This window comes from Macrobrachium nipponense, chromosome 25 (assembly GCF_015104395.2).
Source record: "Macrobrachium nipponense isolate FS-2020 chromosome 25, ASM1510439v2, whole genome shotgun sequence".
Taxonomy (NCBI): domain Eukaryota; kingdom Metazoa; phylum Arthropoda; class Malacostraca; order Decapoda; family Palaemonidae; genus Macrobrachium; species Macrobrachium nipponense.
The window spans coordinates 34734801-34749312 of NC_087214.1; the positions used below are offsets into that span (position 1 = coordinate 34734801).

At 44.2% G+C, this 14512-nt stretch overlaps 1 protein-coding gene across 1 annotated transcript in view; it reads right to left on the bottom strand.

Moving 5' to 3' along the window:
* The window catches only part of LOC135199034 (coiled-coil and C2 domain-containing protein 2A-like), a 169899-nt gene that overhangs the window by 73326 nt on the left and 82061 nt on the right, over positions 1-14512 (bottom strand). The window contains exons 7-10 of the mRNA XM_064226950.1: positions 14193-14313; positions 13774-13974; positions 11987-12406; positions 10713-10865 (exon numbers count right to left, since the gene is read on the bottom strand). Of these exons, the coding sequence (XP_064083020.1) occupies positions 10713-10865; positions 11987-12406; positions 13774-13974; positions 14193-14313 (895 nt within the window). The remainder of the gene's footprint in view (positions 1-10712; positions 10866-11986; positions 12407-13773; positions 13975-14192; positions 14314-14512) is intronic.

Below are 14512 nucleotides of genomic sequence, written 5' to 3' on the forward strand. Positions count from 1 at the left end.
GAAGGCGGTAAAGTCATTCACAGAGGTCAGAGGTAGAGGAACAGTCATTCTTCCTGCCTATGTCCAGAAACGGCCCACTCCGATTGGTACACTGCAAAATATGCAGCACTGCTTTGCTTTGGCAATGAGACTTGCAATTAATCTTGAAGATCCTCTCGCTTCTTGACAGTCTGAACGCATTCAGACTCAGAGCGGAGAGATTTTAGGTACCTCTCGAAGTGAGGCTGTTAGAGTAGACCGATTCTCTCGGGAAGGGTCCTTGGAAAGTGCTCTCTGAAGGACGTGACCTCTGTGAATCCAGCCTCTCGAAGGCCAACATGGGGCGATCAGCGTCTTTCTCACTCCCTCTGACGCCAGCGATATCTTATTACATTTCCTAAGCTTTTGAATAGGGGAAAAGGGCTAACCACTATCCCCATTCCATACTATAGGATGGCGTCTATTGCTTACCGCTCTCGGATCGAGAATAAGGGCGCAACGTAGAGGAAGCTTCTTCGTCTTCAATATTGCAAAATCTACGAAAGGACGTCTCCAAAGTCTCCACAACTCTCGACATACTTCTAAGCGAGGATTACTCAAAAGTCAAACGTCAGTAGTTGCTGCCGTCGATCGAGAAGATCCGCACGGACGTGCAATCGTGTAACGAACCTCTTAAGGATCGTTACGTTCCGTGCCTATGCCGATCAACCATCTCTCTTTTCTTGGGATATGAGAGAGCTGCGGAATTATCTGAGATGATTTGGACCACTCGACCAAAACCTCACTCTTCGAGGAAACTGGAGAGCCAACCAAATTGCTTCCAATTCTTTTAGATTATGTGCCAGGACCTCTGTCCGGATGCCTGGCTCCCTCTCATTATCACCTGAGGTGATCCTTAACCCATTGAGAGACGTTTAGAATTATCTCTAGATCTTTGATGTTATTTCAGTTCTCCTGTAGGAAAAACTGTAGAGGTCTGAATTGCAGTCTATTCAGGGAAAACAAGCTTCTCCAGCGAGGAAATGGTCCCCAGCAGACTCATCCATTCCCTCACTAAGCATGCTTCCTTCCCTAATAAGGCTGCGCTTTGCATAAGCAGGAGAGCATTATTATAGTGCTATGCTGCGGTAGACTCGTACAGAATTCTGTTACAGTGCGGTAAGCAGCGCCGAACATGTCTAAGAGATATCTCTGTTGAAAATTTAAACTTAGCAAAATGAAGTCGTTTATTCATGATTACCAGAAATCCCCTCAACCGAGGCGAAGTCATGATTGTAGGGCAGAGATACGGTTCGTAAATCAATCCCGCGGGAGAGAGAGACGTAACCGACTGAGCAGTACAACGAGCTACCTAACACTGAGTTGGTGACAGTGTGAGACACTGTGACAGTTACAGGCAGCAGCTTATGTTCACCTTCTCGCAGTCTTATGCCGAGTTGCCAGCTATTCTATTCATCTAAGGAATAGATTTCCATTATTTGAACAGAAACTCTCAAGTTGGCATATCTAAGCGAAACAGAATTCGCTAATACAGAAGCTGATTTTGTGTTGTCGTAACATTACGCTTAATTAACCAAATGTTAAATCGGAAACTCCTGGAAAGTTGCCAGGGAGTACCGATTATTAAATAACTGCGTCATCCACAATGACAGCAACCTCTCGTTTCGCACTATTCTGCCTGAGTTACCAGCTACTCTCTTCTACGAAGGAATAGGTTCGTTACTATTCTCGATCATAAGAAACATTCTTCAAGCAGGCATATTCAAGCGAAACATAATTCGCTACATGCAGAAGCTGAGTTGGTGTTGTTGTAACAATACCTTCAAGCATTGTCCTTACACCGGAAACTCCTGGAAGTTTGCAGGAAGGGACCGATTAAATACACTTAAAATAACAGTCCTTTCGGTTGCCATCTGTAGAGGTAACCACGATATGCGTATATGACTTGAACTTTACATTAGTAATATGACGCGAAGATAAAATACCTAAGTATTGCAGTCACTTGAACATCTAATTCTCTACTACATTCTTTCCTCGACGAGGAAGAGAGAGAGACTGGAAATCGGACTGTCTTCATTCTCTTTGCCAAGAAAAGGAATAATATTATTCCAATGGAAATCCTCAAGTGAGAACCGAAGATCGAAAAGGAAAGTTCAAGCTTCTTATTGATATTTGACATAAGACTTCATGGACGTAGTCTATAAGTCTTTTTCCTGGATGAGCCTCTGACTAATGAATGAGAGCTCTTTCGAAATTTTGTTACTTATCCGCTTATGCGATAAAATGTTATTAAGAACTTTGTCAATGAGAACTAACCCAATTGCATGACGGAAAGTAATCCAGGAATTCGAGCATATAGCCTTCCCGATTCCCGCAGAAATCGAGGAAGGGGCAGGATTCCTGATTAGAGATGGGCTTACGACAGGAATGACCTTAATGTTCCCCTTCGGCAGCGCAATCCCGAAAGCAGACGAGGCGTTTTATGACACCGAAATCTGCTTACAGTTTTCCTGGAATTCATCAAGTGATGATTCTCTTGAACGCTCCCTTCGTAGAAAGAGAAGTATACATCTTGACGAGACCAAACTCCTTCTTCCACTACTTCAGACGACGCTCTCTTGAAGAGCGTTCTTGCAGGAATCCTGCCGAACGTCTTGATGCGTAGGACGCCTATCGTTCTGAAGAACGTCCTGGCAAGTGCTCTCCCACCGAGCGTCATGACGTGTAGGATGCCGAGCGTCTTCAAAAGCGTCCTCGCCTAGCGCCTGGCGAGCGTCCAGATGTGTAAGACATCGAGCGTCTTCCAAAAAGCTTATCAATGTTTATGACGTCGAGCGTCTTCTGAAAGGCCACCGAAAAGCGTCCTGGAGAGCCGCACACTGCTCCTGAAGTGTGAGAGCACTATAGGAAGACGTAAGGCTATCGTCTCCAAGACGGCCTTAAAGACTTTCGTTACCTTCTAACAAAGACGGTGGCCGCCTGTGTAAACATTTTGCGTCTTAGTAATGCAAGTGAAAATATCCAGACACGCGCTCAAAAAAGGAACGCCGAGGCGTTCCGAAAGGCATCGTCGCGAGGTGCTTGCCGAACGTCCTGATTGCATTCTTTGAGCGTCTTGAAGAGCGTCCGGAATAGAAGAGCGACGAACATCAAGGGAAGCGTCATAGTGAATGACGTGCGGTCAACACGAGTAACTTGAGAGGCTTCCTGGCGAGGGGAGAGACCGCTCATGAAACGCGAGCGTCCTAAGCATAAGTACGGTGATCGTCATCAGGACGAGTCTTAAGGACGTTCGCCACTCTTGACAAAAACGACGGCCGGCTGTGCGACATCTTGCGTCTTTGTCACGCTCATCGACACTGCAGAAGGGCATTTAAAGGACGCCTGTGTGGTTCTTGGGTATGAGGAATTCTTTGCCCTTCTTCCTGTCGAAAACTAGGATAGTCTGTCCAGTGTCATCTCTGTCCGCTGACAGAGCGTCCCTTAGGGACGAGTAAGATGCGTCTTGGCGAGCTGTTTGACTATGCAAATCAGCTTGCCGGACGTCAATCTTATGAGCTTGAACAATATCCCGTTTCGTAGTAAAGCGAACGTCACCTAACGTATACATAGCGCCAGATGAGGGGAGGAGGAAACCTTAGCCGATGACAAATAAGACCTTGGAGCGTCCACCAAATTGGCGAAATCTCCTTGAGAAGAAGACGGTGCTTTCAATCCTGCTTCTTCTCCTGTTTCGTACCAGATCCCAGCTCTCCTTTCAGTCTAGATGGAGGAAGTGCAAACGAAGTCTTCCCTTTAACCTTCCTTGAATCCATCCAATCCTGGACTCTCTTAAACGCTCTCTTCCGCAGAGAGCGAAGTGGCCATCTTAAACGAAGCCAGGGGCCTTCCTGGCCTTCGATGAGGCAAATTGTGAAGGTGGAGCGTCTTGGAAAGCAAGAAAACAATCCTTGCTACAAGAGTAAAGACGTTCCTTCCTCTCGATAGAGCGGTGAATGTCTCGAAAGGCGTCCTTGTGAGGGTCCTGCCTTAAGGACATTTTTAATCTCTTGGACCAAGACGACAGACTGCCTGCGACATTTTTGCGTCTTTGTCACGCTTATCGATATTAAGTCAAGCCGAAGGGACGCCAGACGATGTGGGTTCCCCGTAACCCTCCTTCGGCTTTCGACATGCCCTCTCCCTAGTCCTGGGAGTCCGACAGAGGTCCAGGCCTAGAGGCGTTATGGGGCGGATCTGACGTTCCCTCCTGACAAGAGAGAGGGAGTGAAGCGTCCTCCTTCTCTAAAGCTTCTTATAGGGCGCGAGTCCTTCCGAGAGCTCCAACCTTGCGGGGAGGACGCCTCGGAGGACGAGAAGCAATCTTTCATGATTCGTGCACGTGCACGATCTTTGGCAGCCTTATCCTGCCGAAGGGACGCCAGATCGGTGGGGGGGGTTCCCGTAACCCTCCTTCGGTTTTCAACTTGCCCCCTCCCTGGTCCTGGGAGTCCGACAGAGGTTTAGACCTAGAGGCGTTATAGGACCGATCTGACGCCCCCTCCACAACACTAGGGGCAAAATCAACATCACTACACTCACAACACTGATTGGAGAGCGAGCACTTTTTCAAGCTTACTTGATGTAATCCACAATAATAGAAAGGGCATTACTTCTCACAGAACTTCCTCTAGGCCCGTAAGCCATACCACAGGGTTAGGCAAAATAAAGTCTACTGGAGGTTAGTAGGTTCATTATCCTAACTTCTGTTACTGTGGAGGAAGACCTCCTGATTCTATCACGCTCTAATTTGCGTACATACGAATCATACGTCTCTTTCGGAATCAGTCAACATTACACTAATTACATTGATCTCTCAACAAAGAAAACATGTATACTAAACGAGTGTCTACCGAAGGTTTCGGTAGCCTCCCCTTACCCGTTGCAGGACAAACAAAATCTGAAACTAGGCTAACTAGATTCAGACATCATATGCAATGAAAAAATTTAATTAATTTATGATAGCGTATGCCTAGCCACAAATCCAAGTCAATCATTCAAAAAAAAAAAAGTAGGATACTTAAGCGGCTAATGAAGTTTCAAAATCCTAGGCGGAGGTAGTGGAAACAGGTGTTTTCACTACCGCGACAGAGAAAAATCTGAATAGAAAATGGGAATGATTCCTGATATCCGCCTCCCAGCGGCGGGAATGGGTACTAACCACCTGGCCGCCCACTGCGTGTGCGGAGTTTTGAAATTCTGTCGGACGTCGGAGAATACAGCTATATATATATCTGACAGGTGAGTTTCATGAACAAACGAAGGTTTCGGAATTCTAGCCGAGCGAGCTAGCATATCCTGCGTCGCTTTTGCTGATAACGAGCTGGAGATATCATTAATAGTCTTCTTGGGGAAGAGTTGCGGGGAAAGCTGTGAATACAGCAAGGAAGCTCTCTGTACGTGAGAAAACCGCCTTGGTAAGAAAAGAGCAGAAAACGGCCCTCTTCTTTACCACTCCTGCACCAAAAAGTGAAGCAATTTCCCGGAACCGTCTCTCACTGCCTTGTCCATGCAAGACGAGAACTGGGTGGAGGTCTTCAGGCGAAAGAGTGTCTTGCTCTTGAGTCCTCTTAGCCAACACTCCAAGGGTCCAGTCAAGAAAGTTAAAAACTTCTAAGACTCGGAACATTCCCTTCAGAAGGTGATCCAACTCGCTCATACCCCACGTCGTCTTCGCAGAATTCAGCGCCGAGCGACGTGCGGAATCAACCAACGAAGAGAAGTCCGAGTCTGCAGAAGAGGGAAGAGTTAGACCCAAGGGCTCTCCTGACTCGTACCAGAACCCCATCTTACCCGTCAGCTTGGACGGGGGAAAAGAAAAAACTGTCTTGCCTTTCTCTTCTTTTGAAAGCAACCAGTCGTCAAAGTTCTTCAGAGCCTTCTTCATAGACACTGTAGGCTTCATCTTAACGACTGAAGACTTCTTAGCCGTATTGCGGTCGTTGAAAATAAGGACGGAGGAGACGAGAGCACGGCCGAAAGAGACTCCCCAAAATCTTGCAAGAGGAGGTCTGTAAGTCTCTTATACGAAGAAACCGAAGCATCCTTGGGCAAATCTTCCTCCGAATCACCAACAAATTCTTCCGAAGAATGACGTCTAGAAGCTCTACTGCCCGGAGGAGAGCTAATCCTTGGAGAGCGCCTGTTCGGAGAGGCGCCTACCTAGGCGAGCGCCTACTGGAAGAAAAAACCACTGGGAGAGCGCTTACATGGGGAGGAGCGCCTACCAGGAGGAGCGCCCTACCTAGGCAGAGCGCCATTACTTTGATGAGCGCCTCCCCAGGAGAGAAGGCCCTAACTAGGAGAGCCGCCAGAGTTGGAGAGCGCCTACTAGGAGAGCGCCTTACTTTTGTATGAGGCGGCCTCCCAGGAGAGAGCCTACTTGGGGAGCGCCTGCTAGGAGAGCGCCTACTTGGGTTGGGGAGCGCCCTACTAGGAGAGCGCCTACAAGTGGAGGCCCGTCTGTCGGAAACAGATTCTAACTCCACAGAAGAGCGTCTGGATAAGGGAGAGCGCCTATCAGGCTCTCTGCGCCTGCTAGGCTTCTTGGCGCATGCCATCCTCAATACGCCTGCCAGGCTCTTGATGCCTATTGAGCTCAAAACCCCTGCCAGGCTCTTGACGCCTGCCACGGGGAGAGAAAACATCCACAGATGAATCCCTGTCAGAAGCGCGGCGCTTACAAGGCTCTGAGCGCCTATCCAATCGGGAGTGATCTAACGGAGGAGAAAACTTCCGTTGCCGCCTACCAGGCTCTTGGCGCCTACTAGGCTCTTGGCGCCTACTAGGCTCTTGACGCCTACTAGGCTCGAGCGTCGTTCAAAAGGAGAGTGGCCACCAGGCGAAGAACTCTTCCTTCGCTCCTGACGAAAAACGAGGCTCTTGACGTCTGTCAAGCTCTTGACGCCTAACTGAAGAGGAGCGGAAATCCTGAGGAGAGAGCCTGTCTGGCTCCTTACGCCTTACATGCTCACAACTCTTGCTGGGAAAGAGAGGAGAGCCTACTCGGAGAAAGATCCCGAGCTCCAGCCTGCACTTCTGACCTCCTACTAACAGGCTCAAAAGCTTTTCTAGCCAAAGGAGATTTAGCCGACCGAAGGAATCGTTCTTAGACTTCTTCACCGGAAGTGAGGCGTTCCTTCCGACGATGAGAAGTCCCGGCAATAGACTCCGCTAAAGCCGCAATCTGCGCTGCAGACCCGCCAGGATACGCGCAGGAGATCTCTTAAACTCCTCTACAGGGGACGAAGTCCGAGAGCGAACAGGAGAAGCGTAACCGGACGAAATCTTGGTTCTCTTGCGTTCCACTTCTGGCTCTTCCGCGAAGGATTCGGGGCTGGAAGGAAGGGCGCAAGGATCCTTCCAGGGCCTCTTGAGAGGGCGAGACGACTCCGAGGCGCTCCATCTACGCTGAGGAGAAGGCGACGAAGATGACGAGAAGCACTGGCGCAATAACTCCTTCTTGGTTCGATCCAAGGCAGCCTGGGAACGAGCAACAGGAACTGCACCGGAGGGGACGCCCTGACCCGAGGGGGGGGTTCTTTCCCTAACCTTCCTGCGGCTTTCGACTTTCCTCCTACCACTAGGGTTCTGGGAGTCTGGAACGAGGGGGTTTCTAGGCCTGGAAGCGTTAGTGAGCCGGTCAGACGCACCCTCCACTGCCACTAGGGGCACTGCACTGATCACTTGCACTATCATCACTCTTACCTTGTCGAGAGCGAGCGAGGCTCTCCTTACTCCTGATCGAGGCTCATCCCAAAGAACAACTTCCGAAAACGAAATCTTCGACGGGCTTCAAAGGCTGGGCGCAGGGGCTGAAACTGGAGAAGGAACTACTTCTACTACAGGATTCTCAGCGTCAACTTCACTCACCCTCGATCTACTAGAACTCTTTGAAGAAGCCTTGCGCACCCTATCCTTCTCTAACTTTCTCACATAAGAAGAAAGAGCCTTCCAAACCATCCTCATCCAAATCACACTCTTTGCAAGGGTTAATAAAAGAGCATTCATTCCCTCTACAAGACGCACATACCGAGTGAGATCTAATGCAGCTTTAGGAAGCCTAACTTTACATTCCTTCTCTGAACAAACCCTAAATAAACTAGGTTTCTTAACTTCAGAATCATCCATGATTATAGATATGTAAGAGAAATCCAAAAGAAAAATCCAAAAAACAGTCCAAAAAGCGTATGCCAAGCCAACAAACAAAGGGTACCTCACCAAAATCCAAATCGTCGGCAACGAGAACGAATTTTAACTATCGTAAGGACTGAACAACAGGTGTTGTCCAGCCGGCGACAGAAAATAATCTGACAAGAAAGGGGGACTGGTTCTTACACCCGCCTCCCAGCGGCGGGTAAGGTAGATCACCTGACCTACCTGTAGCGTGTGCCGCGAGTTTTGAATTTTCTGTCGTGACGTCAGAGACCTAAGCTAAGTATATATCTGGCAGGGAAGTTCATGTACAAAACCTATTCATATGGAACAAGAAGCCCACCAAAGGAGCCACTGACTTGAAATTCAAGCTTCCAAAGAATATTACAACGTTCAATAAGAAGAAGTAAAATGAAGTAAAGGGAAATACAGAAATAAGAGATACCACTTGTTAAAAAAGAAACAAAAAATGAATAAAATACCAAATACGTAGATAAAAAAGTATTAAAATGCAAGGAGAATAGAATTAGGGATGTAATGTATTACACCTTTGATTGAACCTCTGATGCTCCAATCACACGACTTCCTCTATCCTTTTAATCTAAGGTTGGAACTTGGAGCAGTATGCCATCTTAAAAAAAATATTTCACGTTTAAAAAAATATGTTACATAAAAACTTACAACTTATTTTAGCCAAAATTCAAGTGCCTGAAAGTACAGCTGCAAAACAGACTACTGAAAAGGAAAAGATAGTAATTCTCCCGTAGCTGTCTCAAGCAGCGAGGAGACTCAATCTACATATTGCTTGTCTGCACCATAAGCTACAAGAAAGTGAGGATAGCAAAAAAAAAAAAAAAAAAAAAAATACTCCCCGTAATATATTTATATGAACAAATAATTTGCTTTTTGAAAAATTAATTTATTTCACAACATACCCTTTACAACTTGCATGAACTGCAATTTCACTGAGAAGACCAGAGCTACTAAAACCCCCAGGCTTTTACACAAGACCTGCAGGGCCATTGCAAAGCACTACGAGAAGGACTTTAAGAGTCAGAACCTACTTCCAAGACATGCAAGAACTTACGCCAGAGTCAGAAACACTGGGTGCAAAGAAACTCCTCCTAAGATCCTCATGAATTGTAAAAACAGTTGAAATGTCCACATTGTGCTTTAGACCCATCAGGGAAGGTCACAGATTGTGAGATCCCTACAATTACAGGGTTGCTCAAAGGGTGATCAATGTAACAGAAGACAGGACTTATCCATAGTCAGTACAACTTGAGCTCAAAAGCTGAGAGTAAGTCATAATGGATAAGGAAGGAAGAGTTACAAAGCAGTTGGATTAGCTAAGCTGGGATCATCTACCTAGCAGGGACTAAGTAGCTGAGCCACTACTACCAAGGGACAAGAGGAGATGAATCATCTGTGAGTTACCCCTCTGAGCTCATCCACTTGGCATCTATATCATTTTTAATTTGGTATGTGATGACAGATCAAGTTCAATACCTTTATTTTAAAGGACTTGGGTTCACTGGTTATCTTGCAGTAACCAAGGTTTTTTATGCAGTGTTTTTACCCATAACCAAAGGAAGGTGTTTGAGTAAACCCCAGAGAGACCTTGGGATGACCGGCCACTTCCCACAATGACAGACCAATCTTAGATATCGAGGGCATGCCAGGTTGAACTCCAAGTAGATGCCAGCCAAAAGTAGAAGGCATGACAAGAAAAAATTAAACCCCTACAACACCTCTTAGAGGGTTAAAATACACATGCGTACTACTTCAGATATGTGGACATGAAAAAGTACATAAGAAAAGGAGGAAGCAACACCGTAAATGGGAAAGACACCATCAGAACTACACATAAGACTGAAATGTGCTGGCGTGCAAGGTAGGACTTTCAACTCATGTCATCACTTGTCAGTTTCACGCAGAATAAGGCAAATTCATACTAATGGGTTTTACATAGAAAACACACACCAGAGGAACTACTTGATGCACAGTTTTTCTTGTACCGCTTTCATAATAGTATTTTGACATACACCTGGGTCCCAATTCTTCACTTTCAAAGAGTTCACCAAGAAGCATTAGTTTGTACTTCAGCAGGAAACTGACGCAAGGCGTTGTTGAAGAATTTGGAGCAAATGGACGAAATGTACATACAATCCTCCAGTTATTGGCGATCCGGTTTTACGGCCTTTGTCTTGTGCAGAAAATTGCCAAAAATCTGTGATTTTCGGCGCTGAAATGCACTGATTTCTGGTTACTGGCACTGATAATAGAGTATTGGCACTGATAAAAATCTAAATGAGGTGCCATTAACCACATATCGGTGCCATAAAGCCCAACAAATAAGACAATTTTTGGTTATCGGCGATTTTTGCTCATCATCAAGCCATCAGAACGTAACCCCACCCCCCCGATAACCAGGGACAGCCTGTACTACCATCTCGTGTGTATCAGAGAATGCTACACAAAAGATGTACATTGGATAGTTACAATACTTAACAGCAATCCATCAAGCTGATGACACTTACCTTGCGTTTATCTATTGGTTCTGGAGGGAATGGCTTTTCTTCGTCCGGAGTAGCCAGTAACACTTCATCCTGAGCAGCATGGAGGGCAGAATCCTCCAATTCCTCCCCTATGCCCATCTCCTTCCTCCTCTGCTGACGCTTCTTAGCCTCTCTCTGTAAACAGTAATACAATATTGTATCTTTTTAAAACATAAAAATCATAATACAGCGGTCCCCCCGCCCCCCATGAATAGTTAGAACCCGCAAATAGTTGGAACCCCTATAAAAATGCTTTAAACCTCCTATTTTGTTAGTTAAAACTCAAGAAAACCCCACTGAAAATGTTTATACCTGTTTTTTTAAATGGTTTTATCACAATAAGTGCATTTTATGATGAAATAGATAAAAAAAAACATGAATTTGTGGATATTTCTTGTAGAAAAATACAGCGAATAGGCGAATTTTCAGGGGATAATGCGGGGAAATGTTCCAGAGAGAAATCCGCAAATGTGTGAGTCCGCGAATCCAGAGAACACAAATAGGGGGGGGTCCACTGTATGCTATTTTTGTGAAATGTTAGTTCCACAAAACATCTGGATGGAATCCATATTGTAAAAATTATAGCATGATACAAAAGTGGTCAGTGTTGACAGTAGAAAGATTAAACTGTAAGGGAAAACCAAACTCCAAAAATGTTGGGACTTGTCGCATGGAAAAACATGCTTGCTAAGCCAAGAATCTTATTGCCCCATCTTTGACGCATGTCTGAAGCTGGGTTGACTGGTGGGGTGATTATTATCGTTGTCATTATTATCAAGTAGCATAAGGTGACCACCACTGATGAAATATGCTGTGTTTATATAATACAAAAACTACTCTTTTTTTTTACAAATCTATTAAACTTACAGTGAATTCTCATCTCAAATCCCAGTGAATCTCACAGTCTTATCTCCAAACTACACATAGTATGTGATATCTGGGGAGCCAGTCAGCGTATTGACTGTTAGACTGCCTTACTTCCTCTGTTTGTTGGAAAACAGACTCAACCCGGAAACATTTAAGATCACATAAGCGAGCAAAGATAAGATTGGAGGGTTGATATGAAAACATTAGTTTTGTGCTAATACAACACCAAGTTACAATTTTAACTTGACAAAATCTCTCTCAAGTAGGTACTTTAAAATGTGAGGCTGCCTTTTGGACATGGAAAAAATTTTCAACATCATTCCTGGTACTATAACATTCCTGTTTCAAACTCTGATTCGCTGGTCAAGCCCAATCCTAACATATCTCACCTTTTTCTTATAAGCTGCCTTCCACTCAGCCAAGTCTTGCTTGTACTTCTTCATGTCCTTTTCAAAGGCGATCTCGTGCTCCCTCAATATTTCTGCCATGTCCTGCCTCAGTTCTTCCTTCCGTTGTTCCTCCTCCTCTCCTCTGTTCACTTCCTCTTTCTTAATAATCAACTTCAAGGGTGTGCTGTGGTATTTATTCTTCTTCCTCAAATCTTTAATGTTCTTCCAAACTTTCAGGATATCCATCAAAAGGATTCGGTCCCTTTCGGCTTCCACGTTGTAGTCCTCTCGACAATCACGAATTTCTTTCTGGTAAATGCTGCGTCTCTGAGTGATGTCCATCTCGTCCCGAACAGACCTGGGATGGTGCTTCCCTCTGACGTCTGAATGCTCGATCTTGGCAAAGGCTTCCCGTACAACCTTTGGACAGATTTAAAGTAGCTTCAGTAATTCACATTATTTCACATCAGCCTAAGTCTGTACAGGTGACATTATAATTATTACGTATCAGTATCATTAAAATAATTTTACCAGATCACTGAGCTGATTACCATCTCTCACAGGGCTGGCTAGAAGGATTTATTTTTACTTATTACATACATTACAATCTGTCAAAAAGTTAATAATTGGATTAATTGGAAACATTGAAGTTTGACAAAATTTTACTGATTGATTTATTTTCAAAACTTCATAGCCCCTGCTGATTACACTTTTGACATTCACACAATATGTTTAATAGTCATTATTACAGTTGACTCCTGGTATTCATGGGGATGCGTATCACAACCCCTGCGAATATACTTAAAACTCCTCTAAAATTATTTATGTTACCCCTCCAACCCTCTGCGGGTTTGGTAAATGGAAGTTTGAGACAGATAGTTAAGATATTTATTGAGAGTGTTGATAATCATTTAATTACCAAGATAATCACAGATGGTGCAGATGTATTGAATGAGGCGAGAGGGTTTCTTGCTTTGGACATGGGAGATATTGGGAAATGCTGTCACAATTTTGAGTTCAGGAGATGTAATACTTGGGAAGATTTCAAGAAACTTCTAAGAACCGTGCATGTATGGGGCAGATGAATATGGTGACTTGGTTCAGGATATGAGGGCATTTTATAAAATTAGGGAAGGACAGAGTTCCTTGTTTGATCATAGCTCACAACTGTCTGACACAGCAAACTGATTTGGTGGGGAAATTGAAAGCTTCAGAATGGGTAAATGGCAATTCTTTTTGTTACAAAAAATTTTCAGAAGTAACTGCACTTCTCATTTTTGTTGAATGACGTACCAGATGTAATAGTTAGCAGTTTTGATAAACCAAGAGGCTGCTCCTTAGAAATCTTTTATATTTTCAATGCATAAAAACACGACAATAGGCGATAGGGACTTCCTGCAGAGAATCAAATTTTGCTTCTAATATTTTTAGCGATAAAGTGGAGTGAGAGAAGAACTAGATCAAACGCCGCAAATTCGCAGTTTTAATTGTTCCAGACAGGGCACATTAAGAAGAATTGCTGAGTTAAATGTTGTGGACTGTGTAAGAATCTTGCACATAATTGGTATTTTTGTCCAATACTCAAAAAGGGTAATGATAGACCAGTACTACTATAAATCAGAATTTTGGAATGAGCTATATAAGAAAGCTTCTCTAGAATCTAGGTCAATTTCTTTCTTGTTTCTGCTCCTCCTTAACCCTCTCATTCCCAAAAATGAGGTGCAAAGCCATTACTCAGACCTATCAAAATATTATCTAAATAAGAGGCTCATACTGCAAAATCTTACCGTAAGTTTTTCTTTAAGCATTTTTGTGACGTTGAGAACTGCTCTCTCAGAGTACGTCTTGTAGTATTCCTTAAGCTGGGCACCCAACACATGCTCAGGCGAGAAAAGAGGATGGTGGACAAATGTCAGTTGGTGGATTTCCAAATCTAACATTCCCCCATCTTCTTGGTTAATAAGTTGTAGCTCCTCTCCAAACTTGGGCTAAAAATACAGAAGAACATTCTGAAAAAGGTCATAGCAGCGAATCACACTTTTTGAGGTAAATCAGTATACAAGGATGAACACTCACACACAGATACTGAAAGACACTTAATGCATGAGCATAAGCCCTTAATACTCTATATACAAATAAAATCAACTGTTGCAATTTAACACCAGCAACGAACGAGGACACAAATTGCCGTATGAGAATTACGTACCTCAACAAATGCTGTCAGAGGCTCCAAATCAACATCTCCGTCAGTTGGAAGGTGATGAAAGATTTTGTCATTGATGGGATCATCCATCCTATCTAAGAATCCTGTCTCTAAAAACCATCTCCTGTACATAAAGAGAACACTTTGATGAAGACTAACAAGGGAAATTCAACGATGTAGAAAAAAAAAGGAAAAAAAAAAAGGAAAATCTTATAAAAGTACCCTAATAGGATAGTATGCCTGGGCACAAAGTTGTTGGTAACATTAAAAAAAAAGTAGTATAAACTGTAGCAAGTAAGTATTAACGAAAAAAGAATATAAAG